This window comes from Osmerus eperlanus, chromosome 6 (assembly GCF_963692335.1).
Source record: "Osmerus eperlanus chromosome 6, fOsmEpe2.1, whole genome shotgun sequence".
Lineage (NCBI taxonomy): Eukaryota > Metazoa > Chordata > Actinopteri > Osmeriformes > Osmeridae > Osmerus > Osmerus eperlanus.
The window spans coordinates 10,296,393-10,312,672 of NC_085023.1; the positions used below are offsets into that span (position 1 = coordinate 10,296,393).

At 42.8% G+C, this 16,280-nt stretch overlaps 1 protein-coding gene across 1 annotated transcript in view; it reads left to right on the forward strand.

Moving 5' to 3' along the window:
- The first annotated feature begins 1,687 nt into the window (after positions 1-1,687).
- pax2a (paired box 2a) overlaps positions 1,688-16,280 on the forward strand; it is a 42,448-nt gene continuing 27,855 nt past the window's right edge. Inside the window, exons 1-5 of the mRNA XM_062464470.1 lie at positions 1,688-1,986; positions 3,658-3,823; positions 4,593-4,790; positions 8,667-8,752; positions 9,032-9,151. Coding sequence (XP_062320454.1) covers positions 1,944-1,986; positions 3,658-3,823; positions 4,593-4,790; positions 8,667-8,752; positions 9,032-9,151 — 613 coding nt within the window. The 5' untranslated portion in view covers positions 1,688-1,943. The remainder of the gene's footprint in view (positions 1,987-3,657; positions 3,824-4,592; positions 4,791-8,666; positions 8,753-9,031; positions 9,152-16,280) is intronic.

A 16,280-nucleotide genomic window follows, 5' to 3' on the forward strand; every position in this document is an offset into this window, starting at 1 on the left:
AATTCATTATTTGTCTAAATATAGTCCAAATTTGCCTACATTTTATTCGTGATAGTTTCTCTACAGCAATTTAGTCTCTCTGATTGCCCAGGACTTCAATGAGATACCTCCACGTCTCTCTTTAGAACATAAGATAAAAAAGAAACCCATTGCTGTTTTGCATGCTTGTTAGAGAAAACAAACTAGAGGAGAACAGGCTTAAGTGTTTTGAAGCCTGTTTTCGGGCTTTTGAAGATGTAAAAGGCAGCCTTAAACAAAACAAAAACACAAAATCAGAATTTGAGAATTGCCAGCTAACATTTTAAAAGGTTTAAACCATGTTAGCAGTTTGGGGACAAACATTAAATGCGCCATTCGAATCAAGATTTGTCATGTTTATAGGCTACAGTATCCTAACACCAGGTCCTGATGTGGAGATGACGTGAAGACCGTAAAACAATGAAAGAAGAAAAAAATACTTAATTCTTAATTGAAAATCTACACATTTGTAAGCTAGACTTCTAATTGGTTTGGCTAATATCTGAATGTTATAAGTAGTTCTTTAATATAGGCTACAGTATATCCAGTAACAGTAGCCTAACACACAACCTATGAAGCCCACTCCAAAACTATATTATCGGTGAGTGTCGGTCTAAACAGCTTAGAAAACTTAAGAGCGCCATCTACAGAGTAATGGAGCAAACAGCTTGTTGAACAAGAGCGCCATTCCCATCCTTCTGTAAACACATCCAGATAACTAGAGACGTGGCCTGTGAAGTAGCTGAAGTAGGCCTTGCTATCAAAGAAGAGGATGGCCACAATTTGGGGTTGCAGATCTGTAGTGTTTGTTTAAAATGTTGAACATTGTGTCAGTAGGCCTTGGTGTAGACGATTGCCTCTAAATAACATAGCATAATACTTAATAGTTTTGAATTAACCCAGGCTTTAAAAATAATGTAATGTATGTAGTCTAATGCATGTGATTCCACGCTCTATTAATGTTGATCACATGAATACCTTAAATATATAATCAAGGCCTAGATTACCTACAACATAAGGCCACTTCTGGGTAGGGTCGCTTTGACAGAGTGGATGTTCAAACTTTCAACAATACACTTTTGGAAAATAAAGACAATCTGCTTCTGGGTTGGACTCTTTTCATTCAACTGCCTATGCTTTCCTTGATTCTTCACCCGAAAGTCTCATCATTTCCTATTTCTTCTTTCTCTTCTTCCGAACTGTCGGATGCAGGGACCTCCTCATTTGGCCTCTATTTTTTGCGTTGGCGAATCACAAAGTGTTGGAATCTATTGCCTTTGTCTGACAAGTCATCCATCTCTATGCTAGGGGATCTGTAGGATGGAGGGATGGGGGAGGAGGGAAAGGAGGGTGGATCGGTAGGACTGTAGCTTTTAGAAACAGACACGCAAGGAGAGGGGATTCATTCTCAGCCAAAAGCTTCGTTTAGGCGCAGCCCATTCTAGAAGAGAGGGGGACTGAAAGCCTCTTTCGGCGTGTCTATGTTGCCCCTGTCATTACCGTCCCCGTCTGATTAAACTCGAGACCCGCCTGTCCCCGCCACCGATAAGAAGAGGGATATTCTACCGCAGTTTCGAGACTGGACCGTTGGAGACTCCGTTGACTACGGCTCTTGATTTCTCCATAATGCCGTTTAACGACATCTAGAGTGAGACAGGTTTTTAGCGAATGTTACAATTGGTGCGTCTGGAACAAGCGAGGGTCATGCTCTGCACCTGACAACCCTTGGTATTCACCCAACGGAGTTTAGCAAGAGGAAAACTTTGCCGTTTTTTCAAGAAGTTCCTTTTCGAGATAGGCTACTGGCTACGGACTTATACTACTATTTTGAACCGATAAGCAATATTTCTTTAACGCAGTTAAAACTGCATCACCAAGGCGAAACGGCGACTTCAGTCGATTACCTTTCTTTTCTTTGCTATCCCATGGATATTCACTGCAAAGCAGACCCCTTCTCGGCGATGCACCGTGAGTAGAGAATTAGTTTCCTCCAGACAATCTTTTCGGATTACCATATTAATTGGGCTACTTTACAATGAAACTTGAACGTCTCACATACGACGCTCTTGCGATTCACAATTCACATAAAATACTGAATTATGTGGCTATAGCCTACGCTAAACATGCAGTAGCCTAGCACCGATTGACTATGCACTGTCTGTCTTTTTCCTTTTCTAAATATAGCCTAGCTTGTGTCCAGACAGCACATGGAAAATGACCACAGTAAAATAAGAAAATGTAGCTATACAACACGATTCCACTCAAAGTTGAATTAACGTGAAAAATGTAAATGTAAGCGTATGGAGTAAAAATCTAAATGTTAAAATTGTTACGGAGGCAATAGCCTATGCTTTCCTAATAGCCTACCTGCATAGGCCTATTTTACGTTAAAGTTCAATTGCTCTCTGAATTCTGAAAAGGATGTGGTGCAACTTTATTGACTTTCAGTCAGAGGTTATAATGGAAACCGGACTTGGGCGAGGAGTGTTTTAGAGAAGTAATATCCTAATAACACTTTCCCAGGCCGGAAATACATTTGAATATAAAGCTTTTATTACCGTTGAAATAAACAATAGGTCTACCTTTGGTTTCAAAGTAATAGCCTAACTTAGAAATATGTTATAAGTCCTGTAAATTGTAAATAAATGCCTTAATACAGAAAGACTGTAGTGTACATGCTATATGTCTTTATTTAGTAACAGTACTATAACTTATGGAGCTTTTTAAAATCGTTAAAAGACGTTAACTGTAGCCTAAGCTTTTGTTTATTATTTTCATTTCACAGTTTTGTGGTAGAGCAGTGCCAAATGTAAATTATTAATTCTTCATCATTAGCACTATCCACGTTTGTAATATGAGTTATCAAAGCTCTTTTTAATTATTTACAGTAATTGTGCAAGGAAAATTACACAGCGTGAAAGGTAATATCGGCGACATGTGTTAGCCTATAGCCTACTGAACGGTTGCTGTTGGAAAATATTTCTGTGTAGAAATCCATCAGATTTGACTATCAGAACTCAAATAGAAAATAGCCTATCGTTTTAGATGTTTATTATTATTATTATTATTAAAATTATAAATAGGTATGCAACTAGCCTATAACCTTCTCTAAAAATACAGCTATATAGTTGACTCTGATGTAGCCTATATGAAACAGTTTCAGTTGCCATATACAACTCTACCTTTCAGTGATAGCTTAATAATAACAATTTATAAAATAACGCATTAGGCTAATTAATAACAGTAGGAGGACGATGGTGACTTCTGTCACCACTACAACTAAACACTAGGCCTACTACAAGAACCTTTATTAATAGCACAATCACCATCACAATATAAAATATAGGTTAATCATAAAAATTTAGCCGCTTTACAACCGGCTAAATTTGAGGTCCAAAGCTTACAGTCTGTTCACGTGCCATGTGCCCTGAGAATAAATATGTTTTATTCTCGTGTGTTTGTGTGTGCAAGCGTGTGTGTGTGTGTTTTGCCTGTTCAAACTAAATTTTGCAGAACACTGAATTGTTGTGTGGTCCGAGCATGCCATAATTGCAAACGCTGTCCATTTTCTAAAGCTGCATATCTTCTGTATGTATGTAATGTTATGTTTCCCTGTGTGTGTTGTTGTATCCCATATAGGGCATGGGGGTGTGAACCAGCTAGGCGGGGTGTTTGTGAACGGCAGACCCCTACCTGATGTCGTGAGGCAGAGAATTGTCGAGCTGGCGCACCAAGGGGTCAGGCCTTGTGACATCTCCCGACAACTACGGGTCAGTCACGGCTGCGTCAGCAAAATTCTCGGCAGGTAAGGGAAACAGAATCACCAGAGCCTACGTGTCAAGCATAAATCTTCTGGCATATGCGTGACCAGCTTTATTTTAGCCATAGTCAGTAATAGGTATTTTTGCTTTAATACAGAAATTCTGTGACGAGGACTCTTATCGATAACCCATTTTCACATCATATCGGGTCATAAGGTTTCATGTAGTAGCCGACAAAATATTTTTTTCTGAGAACAAAAGATGTTAAGAGGTAATGTCTTGAATATTTTTTCAGCCATCAGATGGATTTTAAGAGGTATTTTATTTATTGAACTTGGAATGTTTGTCACCAACATAACACCTATTTTAGGACAATATGGTGGCATGTATGTTGTTTTGTGCATGCGACTTCAGGTTATATAATAGTCTCAATCTCTTAACTGAACTGGATCTTCTTTATAAGTGACATTTTCTTCGTTTTCAACGTGCTGGTTCTCGTGTTGTAATATTGGCCCATTGATTCTAAATGATTTGGAGAGCTTTTGGATGATTTTTAATAGCCAAACCTTTGGCAATTTGTACAAAATCTGCTCAACTGTCCAATTAAGCAGGTCCAACATCGGGACACAAATGGCTGGGATGTGAAAAAATAAATATGGTTGACGTTTTATGGACTTTTTTAATCACATGAAAATAATATAAAGCTTGCATCATATTGGATCTCACATGATTTCTAAATAAATAGCCTGCAAGATCTGAAATAGCAACGTGGTTAATTAATTCGATTTATGACCTTTTGTCCTGTTTTTACAGGTACTATGAGACCGGCAGTATTAAACCTGGAGTTATTGGAGGCTCCAAACCAAAGGTCGCAACTCCAAAAGTAGTGGATAAAATTGCAGACTACAAGCGACAGAATCCTACTATGTTCGCCTGGGAGATTCGAGACCGACTCCTGGCTGAAGCTGTCTGCGACAATGACACAGTCCCCAGCGTATCATCCATCAACAGGTATTTCACAAATCCCTAGTCTTTGTAACATTTATGAACCTCGAGCCTGTTCAAACGAACCTGCATTGTGGCGACTGTTTTATGCTTTGTTTTTCTTCAAGCCAGTGTCCACTGTGTGGAACTGAAGTCAGAGAATGCCTGGTCGATTAAATTTGCCTCATACGTTAATAGCCTGGGATAACCTTGAAATAGAACTAATGTGGAGGCTTAGAGTAAAAAACTGGATTCCTGCAGTCGACTGAATTTGCAGAACAGATCCACATTTTACCATCATACAGGCTCCTTTCAGGTTGGACCATCTAGGGTGGTCTCACAAGTGCAATTCAATCCCGTTACCGCTCCTCAGTCAGCAGGGGAACTAAGGTTGAGGCCGCGAAAATCACATCTGTCTCGATAAAAACCGATCAATACCGCGTAACCAGATCCAGCGGCAGAGGGAAATACCCAACGAAGTCGTTCGATAAGCGGACCACACTGCGACAGAGTCTGCACGTTCTTTATTACCAAGCAATCGCTCTGTTTTCAAATAGAGGCCGCAGGGGACTCGCAGTAACCACACCACATTCACTAGTAAAGGAAAAAGGGAAATGAATTGTTCAACATAGAATATAAGAAACGTATTTGTGAAATTGCATATGCATATGCCATTCTAAGAAATACAATTATATTCCTTTTATATAACTATTATAATTAATTAATTGAATACAGAATAAGATATTCTAAAGGCCTAATCTAACTATGTTAGATTGTTCGACTGATATCGTTTAATTGTGTATTATTACCAGACATATGATTATTATTAGTAGTAGTAGTTGTAGTATAATAACCATAAATTAGCCAAATGACAGACTGATGGAATTTATATTGTAAATATGGCCTACGTCTTTTTTTATTTTACACTTTTATTTCTTTTTTTTTTACTGGAACCCTTTTTAACTAAATTAATCAAAAGGGTTTCACCAAATCGGAACAGTCATTCTACACCTTCACCTTTCACATTAAATGGGACAAGGCTAGACAAAGCGTCTTTATGGTGGACGGTGGAATCCCCCAGCGGATGTGCGCAAGGTGAAAAAGCATTATACCTGCAAGCGCTTGTAATGAACTTTGGTTAGGAGGCACTGTTCCATAGAGTTGGCCATCAGCATTACATTTTAATGAGCTGCAGAGAGATCAGAAGACTCCCTGCTCATGACATACAGTATGTCTGGCTAAATGGAGTAATGATCAAATGGAGAGACACATCATAGGTTGGTCATTTAAGTGTGATAGGTAGGCAAAGACACTAACCTTTTCGGATTCAAATATTTTGTATTAGGTTTTGTCTAATTAATAACCAAGACTTATGTGTATTGTAAAACACAAGTAATTCATATAATTTCATTAAAAAATGCACGTGCATGTGTAAAAGTCAAAGACACAATATGACTATGGTCAAATAAATAAATAGATACATAAATGAATACATAAATAAAAAGAGAGAGTTATTCACATTTTCTGTAGACCATGTACAGTGTTTCACATAGCTTAGAATATACTAGATTTATAGAGCAGGTTTTGTAATGAGCCATAGTCACCTTACAAATGGACATTGTGAATGAAGTATTAGGGAGTTTACAAAAAAATAGGAAAGAGATTTTGTGTAAATATCGGAACTATTTGTTAACTTGTTTATAGTCTGTTTACTTAATCCCTGGAATTATCTTGTTTTACAAACTCTGATCTGTTGAATCCACATCATTCAACATCGGCATGCATTTAATGCCACACAGGCAATAGTGTGGCACAAAAATGGCTCTCATAGGGATATTTATTTAGTTAAATTGCATGAAATTTACTTCAAACTAATTTGAAGGAAAATAGAGGGAGACAGAGAGTGGTGGACAAGAAAGACAGCCAGAGAGAGAGAGAGAGAGAGTAAAAGAGAGAGAGAGAGAAAGAGCGCCAGAGAGAGAGAGAGAGAGAGAGAGAGAGAGAGAGAGAGAGAGAGAATGAGATAGAGAGAAAGAGAAAGAAAAAAGGCCAGTGTGGCCTCTGTGGTTAAGGAGTTGACCTCTGCTCTGTTGACAAAAGAGGATGTCCTAGCTTTAAACACATTTTTCCCGCATGAATTATTAAAGATTACACAGAGACTGGGTTGCACTTTGTGTTGTAGCCACAGAAAGGAGTTTTCAACCTCCACATGCCTTGTGGACACAAAACCAACCTATGAGGTCCTAAGCGGCTTTCAATCGTATTGATCCTCATTTTAATATTTCTTTGGGGATTTTTTTTTCAACAACATCCATACACTAAAGTCGTTAATTTGCCCATCCAGATTGCTTATTCAATATCAAGAACATGGATTCGAAATAAAGTCCTTGAATTTATGAGGCTCCCTAGAGTCATAGGGTCAGATAACTGTAGTGGTGAGATGTAAAAAATTCAAATAAAATATTGATGTGTGTTTTCTGGAGTAGGCTGCCAGCCTTTGTGGCCCTGCCTGAAGGGAAGCGTATAGAGGACACTTGAGATAGTGAGGAGAATGAAAAAGAGTCTGATGCACATTTTACCCCCCGAGGCTATTAACCCTTACCTGCCCAATTCTGAACAGATCCACTGAACACACCAGGGCCAATATCTAAATGTACTGTATGTGAAGGGAGAATAAGATTTTCTTCAGTTCAACCAGAGTGTGGTTTCAAAATCCAGAGTGTAAACTAGAGTGTGTTCCCAAAATAGGTATATGTATTGATAAAGATTGTTATTCTGTATGTACTTTGTCCAAATGTAAATGTGTACTGTGGCGTGTGCTTAAGTCCTATTTGATTACCAGTGTCACAATTGATGAGTTATAATGCAATTTATTACTGTAGCATAGTGCGTTACAGTAATCCACATCTGTACATACTGATCTGAATCGATCTTGAAGATCCTACAGTTGGTAAAAAGATGTAATCTCTTCCTCGGATACAGCATTGGCCTCATGCTTTTCAGATCACCACGCCAGCTGCTGTTTCTCAGTGTGTGCCACAGAGAATCAAATAAATCAGATGTTCCAGTCAGTTTAGGCTATTACAATGAGACATCATTGAGATATCATTTATAGTCTACAATTTGCATCTCTTCTCGGGTGCCACTTGTTCCCAACTTATCCCCAAGTCCCCAATCGATAGGGCCTGATCCACACCGACAGTAGAGGATGCCCATGTGTTTGACTGACTGACCTGAACAACCAGAAACCAGATGGAAAAAAAGAAAGGGTGTGGGGATTGATAGAGAAAGAGATAAAGTAAGAGGGAGCTGGTAAGAAAAAATTGGGAAAGGGATAGAATAAGAATAAAGATCGAAGGGGAGAGAGGATGAGGAAGGGGGAGGAAAGGGGAGTGGAAGAACGTGGGCCGATGGAAAGAAAAAGAAAGGGAGCAAGGAGCAAGAGAGGAAGATTATTATAGAAGGCCAGGTAGAGCCAGTGAAGCCCATCATTGAGGTGAATTGATGTGATTTCATGCTTTGTTTGCAAGATCATTCAGTCCAAAGTGCAATGAAGACTTTCCCCCACCCCCCATACCACATCTTAACAGTATGGGGACTTTATCATATTTCTAACCCCAGAATCCAGCTAGATTGAATCCACTCTCTCAGGGGGCACCCCCATTCACTCTTGCTCAGCGGCAGAGAGATTGGACCTAATGCTCCAAGATTGGTTATTTGTGACAGAACTCAAGTACAGGGAGACAAGGCCCCCCAAACGAGCCAAGAGCAGTACACATGAAACGGCATAAGTGGATGTGATGCGCTATGTTAAAGCACGCTGGGCCAGAGAGCTACCGTGGAATCTCCATGCTCGGTAGAACGGAACTATTGATTGACCCCTGTCTGTTGTTCACTTTGCAGGATTATCCGCACCAAAGTCCAGCAACCGTTCCACCCCTCGCCTGACGGATCGGTGACGCCGCTCTCCACGCCTGGACACACCATAGGTGAGAGCGAGCACCGCCGTGACACACCGTGTCTGAGGTAGAACATGTGTGGATGATCCCAGGTGAAGCTTTGCTTTAGCTGACTTGGTTGTGGACAGCAGAGAACAGAGATTCGAGCCAGTTACCAAGCTGCGTCCCCTTACCCTTACACCAGTAGGACACATTCTTGTCACACCTACAAATACACGTATGCATCACACATGCACACACACACACACACACACACAAGCACACACACTCGGATGTGAATGCTCTTGACCCGTGTGTCTCCTTCCTCAGTACCCAGCACGACGTCACCCCCGGTGACCAGTGCTTCCAACGACCCCGTGGGATCCTACTCCATCAACGGCATTCTGGGCATCCCTCGCTCCAACAGCGAAAAGAGGAAAAGAGATGACGGTAAGAGAGCAGACAGATCCTTCGGTTTCCGCCCTTTCATTTCCCACCCCGCCTCGTCTTGTACTTTTCTGTGTGTGAAGAAGCATGGCATTTATGACAGCACTGGCGCCATGTGTGTTTCTGTGTGTTTCTGTCTGCTCTCCCCTGTGACTTGTTATGTCGTACAATCGGGCAAGCCAGCGAGTGTTGTGTTTCAATCAGCAAGCAGATAACTCTGGGTTTTACCACCAGCCTATAGAAGTGCATTTCAATTTTATATGATGCACTAGAAATCACACATAGCTGTCATAAAACCTTAATACACACTGACATCTTATATGGAGGTCTGTGGCTTTGCAGTTGGAATTTGAGCCAAGCAATCCATTTACTGTAGATAACACTAACCAGCTCCTAAACATATTGTAATCCGTTGGTAATCCATTTTCTACATATCTGAGCATATCGCTTTCTATTCATGTACAGAACATTGGATAAACTAAAATGTTGGTTAGCGAACAACAGGCAACAGACTTTCAGTATTCTTTTTAAGATACTGTAGAATTTACATACAGGCAAAGCAAACAGAGCAAGATGGGTTCCAAGATTAAGTGAATGCCTATCCAGTCTGATCCAGAATCCCTCACTCTGAGACACAGCCAGGAAGTGGACATACATCGCCTAAGGCTTAATAGATTATTGGTTCTGCAAACAATTGGCTTTTTAATGCCTATGAATTAACATGTCCCTGGTGAGGCCTGAACAGGTGTAGGAACAGACCGGTTGAGGGGGTGAGGTCCCTGTGTGTGTGGTTGTGCATGTGTGTGTGGGGGGGTGGGGGGGTGGGGGGAATTGGCAGAGCGCGTGTACATGCATGAGCATAATGTGTGGGTTTCAATGTTACTGTATGTGTGTCTCTCTGATGATGAAGGGGGGAGGGGGATTTGGTTGGTTGTGATCTCGTAAAGCACTCATCAAAGCGGACCATTTGCTTCTTTTGTGTTTCTCTATAGTTCTCTGGAGTGGCAACCACTTGGATGGGAGGAAAATAGGACATTGTAAGTTGAAAAAAAACCAAGTTTGATCCAACAGATGTCTCTTAATTGTGTTGTGTCTGTCAGCCTGGGGTTGGGGAGGGGACCTCAGGGCCAGCTGAGCGGTGACTTCCTGATGACAATTCTTGACGCAAACTGAAACAAACCGGGCTAACTGTCGCAAATCAGACATTCTCAACGCAGCTCCATAGGTTATCTGCTGCAGCGTCACTCCCGAGTCACAGTCTGTTGTCTGTGACACAAGATTTTCCAGAGTATGGCCTCTTCGAGCAAAATATTTTCACCTTCCTCGACCATTCTAATATTCTAATACAGTATCTGGTGTCAGGAAGCAGATGAAGACCTCTTGATTGGTTATTTGGGATAGTGCCAGTTGTGTAAAAGGCTGTGGGGTTATTTAAACATGTAGTCTTTATTTCACACCAAGTCATCTGGGAGACGGAGGGTGAGCTACTGAGCGAGGGCTCAGTTTCAGACCAACACACACTGTACAAAGGCCTAGGGCCACCCGAGCTGGTTAAGCCTGACGTTTATTAGATGATGACAGAGCTGCAGTCTCTCATCCTAATCTGTTAACCGGTTACTCTTGAGGAAACATAACATGGGGGGTGAAACCTGCCATTAAAATACCATGACAGAATGTTTCAGGTTCGTGTTTTTCCCGCCACTGTTGTGTTTGGATTGCGTTTGGATTGGAACAGTGAGTTGACTTGAACGTTTGACTCTATGTGAGTCTCGTACGTTGCACCTGTGTCTCCAGGCACATGAAGCCTGTTCCTGTGAGGAAGAGAGGCCGGCTCTGTGTGGTGGTTGAAGTCAGCCGTTGCCCTTTGAGGAAGAAGAAAAAGGTCCCCATTACAGGAGGTCTGCAGAGATAATGTAGTGTGACACGCGTTATGTACACCAGGTCCCCGTAAGATGAGCTTCAGGGACACAGGTGCCATAAGAGACATTAATCTGTCCTTGTCATGTGTTATTGCAAATTAAAAGTAGCATGTTACACTGGACGAGTGAGAGAGAGAGAGAGAGAGAGAGAGAGAGAGAGAGAGAGAGAGAGAGAGAGAGAGAGAGAGAGAGAGAGAGAGAGAGAGAGAGAGAGAGAGAGAGAGAGAGAGAGAGAGAGAGAGAGAGAGAGAGAGAGAGAGAGAGAGAGAATGTGTAGAAGGGTAGAACAGGGGAGGGGGCAAGAGCGGAAATGAGACTGGAAAGGGTAGTGGAGTTGTGCAATCGGTGTGTGTAGTGTGTCTGTGTGTGTGTGTAGTGTTTGTGTGTGTAAGTGTGTGCGTGTGTGTGCGTGTTTGTGGCAGGTCTAGATTGTTACTCCAGTGGCTTCGGTGGCTCCCTGTACCCTGAACATTGTGACATTTAAAAGAATTTGCAATTCTGCAGAGAAAAGCTATTAATTCACAAATTAACATCCCTCCCTCCCTCCCTCTATCTCGGATGTGCAAGCTATCGAAAAGACAAAAGAAATAGCCTTAAGGGGGGGAAAAGGAGAGAGCTTCAGCCCTATCTGTAGAGAGATTGGTTTGCATGTCTGCAAGCAGCGATACCAATTATGCCAGTGCTGGGAGAATGCGCCTCAATGCCTTCCCCACACCCCCCACACACACCCCCCGCCCCCAAACCACCATACCCCCTACTTTCAATACAACCCATAGCCAAGATTTATTTGTGTATCTCATTATGTAAAATTGAATGCTACTCTTGCCAAATGCATTAATAGTAAAGTGGGGGGATTTAACCTGTTACTTTACTCTCTTCATTATAAGGTCCTTACTGCACTCATCTGGTATACCTCCACAGAAAGGAAGAGGCAGATAAGGACAGAGGCCAAGTTAGATTTAGGTTTTAAGTTTTAAAAGTCTTAAAAGTTGTTTTCCCTAAACACTTTAAGCAAGATACTCAAGATACTAGTAACTTAACAGTGTAAACATAACAGTATTGTTGTATCCAGGATGGGTTGGTCCTGACCTCGCCTGTATTGCGAGGAAGGTTGAAGTGACCGGACTTCGTGTTTCTCTAGCTGAAGTAACTTTCATCAAGGGAGGACTGGCAATAGAGACCAGTGGTGATAAATTAGATGCAGAAAACAAAGGTCGTAAGTCCCCGATTTGCCATAAGCGTGGGATGTGTGGAAGAGGGAGTTGACGAGCGTGTGAGCTGGGAGAGAAAATATGGTCTAGCTGGATCTTTATTCAAAATGTGTTGAAGTGAGCAGGTTAAAACAGCCGCAGAAGTCACACTAACCTTAGCAGACACCTCGAGGGAATACTTCTGCCAATTTCATATTGGGCCTTTTGAATAGTGTCCGGTATATAGACGAGCACACTTGTGTTTTATTGAAAGAGTTTAAATCTGTTCGAGTATGGATTTTTACCTGGGCCCATGCTGGTTGGCCAGTCAAGCTAGTCCATGACAAAGACTCAATAGAAGATGACTTTAGAAAATACACACATCCAGAGCTAAATAGAAATAAATGGGATTGTGAGCACTGTGATGACCAAGATGGGGTGATGGTGAGACTTATAGGACCAGGCCTGAGAGAAGCCACAGAGCGTAACGCACAGACCAGACACCAAGAGCAGAGCATGACACAAAAGGGTTCATAACTAGAGTCTCTTCCTCTCCTCTTCTATCTCTCTCTCTCCCTCTCTCTCCCTCTCTCTCCCTCTCTCTCTCTCTCTCTCTCTCTCTCTCTCTCTCTTTTTAAGATGTTGAAGCCATTTCTGCATTCAGCTACATGTTGTCTCGCAACCTGTGCGGTTGTAAATGATATACGGCGAGGATCCGTCAGGAAGAAAAAAATGATATAAGGAAAGCGAATTCACTCACATGAAGAGGAATCATGTCGCAGAAAAGTCAATTATGGGCACTGATGCCGGGAATTAATGGAGCGCTGCATTACCCGGCTTGAGAGGGAGGGAGAAAGAGAGAAAAAGGAGGGATGCGTTAATTGCGTTTCCACAAGGACTCGTCACACAGGGTGGCAATGCTAAACGACAAGTCAGGCCTGGAGGTGGGACAGGGCTGGAGAAAAGGAGAGAGGGAGAAGAAGAGAACATAATTACTCTGTCTTGGTGGGCTTATTCATATTTTTTTATGGTGGGGAATGCATGGTCTTTGACGTGTTTAAAACAAAATGTAAAAAAAAAAAAATCTTGTTTGAATACACTCAAACAGCATGCTCTGATAGTGTTATGCTATCAGGGAAGGGGAAGGGAGATCAAACAGCCATCACTATGAACGCCGACAGTCAGCACACTGCTTTGTAGTGCTGAATCAAATTAATAAAGCTCTTAAACATGCCACAACATCACGAGATATTAACAGCCCTGCTAGTACTGCCAGTCCCTCTCCTCTTTCCTCTCGACCCTCTTCCCCCCCCCCCCCAAAGTCTCTGCCTGCATCTCTTTCCCTCTATCCCCCACTCTCCTACCCCCCACCCCCATCTTTTCTCTCTAGCTCCCCCACCTCTCTCCTTTCCGCTCCAGAGGTTTCATAAATATAGCTAGCTTACAGGGAAGGAGTGTTCACCCTCTGGGTATACCAGTTTGCTTGTGTGTTGTTGTTTTTTATCAGACTCAACAGCATTTAAAAAAACATCAACAAGGGATTCACTGTAGATGTGATCATCATGTCACCTATCAGAAAAGGATGAATAAGTAAATCCTATACTCAGGTGTGGAGAGTCTCATGTCACTGATTTACAGACTAAACAAGAGAGGGAATTAATTTGCCTTTCAAACCGTGTTTTCACCACTGATTTTGTTTTCGTACTGAAAAAGGGGAGATGAAAAGAAAATAATTGGTCTGTAGAACTTTGTGTCTCTATACTAGCACTACAACATATCCCAAAAAGTCATCTTTAATGTGTGTGCTCAGTATATGTGTGTATGAGTGAGTGTGTATGAATGTGTGTGTGTGTGTGGGTGGATGTATGAGTGTGTATTTCTGGATGTGGGTGGATGCACTGTATGTCTATCTGTGTGCGTGTGTGTTTGTGTGTGTGTGAGAGAAAGAGAGAGAGCGAGAGAGAGAGAGAGAGAGAGAGAGAGAGAGAGAGAGAGAGAGAGAGAGAGAGAGAGAGAGAGAGAGAGAGAGAGAGAGAGAGAGCGTGAGAGAGAGCGTGAGAGATGCGTAGACCATTGAGAGTTTATTTTCATGGACCTGGATATCTGGATGGGATAGAGCTGTGCTATCTTCCAACCCTAGCTTCAGCAGTGGGAAACGCCATTAGATAGCGTCATGTGAGGATACACAGTGTCAACTGGCACACACACAGAATGTTTCAATTTCCACTACGACCACAAAGCAGTAAGCCTTAACTAACATGTTTTAAACCTTGCATTGGCCATAAACGAATCTGAGATGGACAATTGAATTGTACACATTTCTACACACAATACATTCATTTACAGTATGTATGCGTAACAATACAAAGTGTAGCAGTGTCCTTTGTAGCTAGCCATTGTAGAAGGCCTTAGTGCAGAAGGTCACATTGTGTTGGGGGTGTTGAGTATGAGAACCATGACCCCATCATAGTGAATGACAAACGGGTGCTATTGATTGCACTTGCCGCTTTTCTTAGGCTGGTTGATAGAAGGTAATTAATGACTCCATTTTGTTCTGTACCAAAGAGAACAATTGAGTTTCATACAGCTAAAACCCGCAACGTTGTGAAAGCCCCCCACCCCCCTCCGCCCCAAGGGAGCTGTCCAAGAGAAATGCCTGTGCTAAAATATGCAGTCAGTTTCAGTAGACGTTAGGAAAAAACACGTACAACAAACCCATTGTGGGAGGAAAAACAGATTGCTACACAAACATACGCACGGATGCAGTCGATTGGCTCGCACAAGAACACACACGCTCTTGCGTGCACACACATCCCCATACATCCCCCCTCACACTCAATTACAGCCCCCTATTCCGTTTTCTCCATAGATATATTTCTCTCCCTGAGTCAGGTTCATCCTCTGGTCTCAGCCATTGAAAAAAGGTCAAGCAGGCGAGCAGTATGGCAGTAACGCCCCTGAAATGGTATCATCAGTGAAACATGATTGATCAATTGAATTCCATAGCACAGAAAAATGTGGGATTAAGTAGAGTATTATACGCACAATGAGCTGAGGCATGATGTTCATTCCAAGTTCATTTCGCCTCCCTCCTCTGCCCTGCCGGATCAGGCAATCAATAGCAGCCTTGCATATCATATATCACGGCTGCCTCGCCCAGGAGAGAACATAATCTGCCGCAAATTTAGAATGACAGATTTGTACGGGAGCTAAAGTCCTCGTCCGCTGGCTGGCGGCGGGGGACGGAGGGGAAGGGTGTGTGTGTGTGTGTGTGTGTGTGTTTGTGTGGGGAGAGGGGGGGTGGCATGGGGGGTGGCAGACACCAGTGAAGGAAGGGTCCGCGGGACGTTGTTTGAAGGTTGAGAAGGCGCTTGTGCAGTTTTTCTTTTTTAACAGCGTAATGAGGGTGAGGAGGGCTGGGAGGGGGAGGGGGGGCGGGGGGGGGTTCTCTACGAGGCAGGTTGATAGGGTCAGAGAGCAGGAGTGGGAGAAGGAGAGGCACATTTGTTGATATAGAGGGGAGAGTGAGAGGGAGGAAATGCATACGCTTGTCCTCCACCCCCCCACCCCCCAGTCTCATTCAGCTCTGAGTGTCCTCCCCACTTTATTCTGTTTTCCTGAAGACAGGCCATCGGGGAGAGAGAGAGAGTTAGAGGGGGAGAGAAAAATAGAGCGGGCGAGAGAGGGACGGCGAAAGAAGAGAGAGCGGGGGGGGGGGTGGGGGGGGGGAGAGAGAGAGAGACATAGATGGGTGTTACAGCCAGGAGGAAATAGTACAGTTAAATAATCGCTTCCCATTTCCTGGTGGCAATGTAGCTGGGGTGTGTGTGTGGAGGGGGGGGGGGGGGGGGGCTGAGGGGAGATGAGAGGCTGTGTTTGTAATCGCTTGCTCTTCACATGCTCCTTCCAAACAAGTATATATTTGCGCTGAGGGTAATCCATCAATTACTATAGACCTATCACATGATGACCGCGCTGATGGCGTTCATTGGGTGGGGGCCAGGGGGAGGGAAGAGCAGCCAG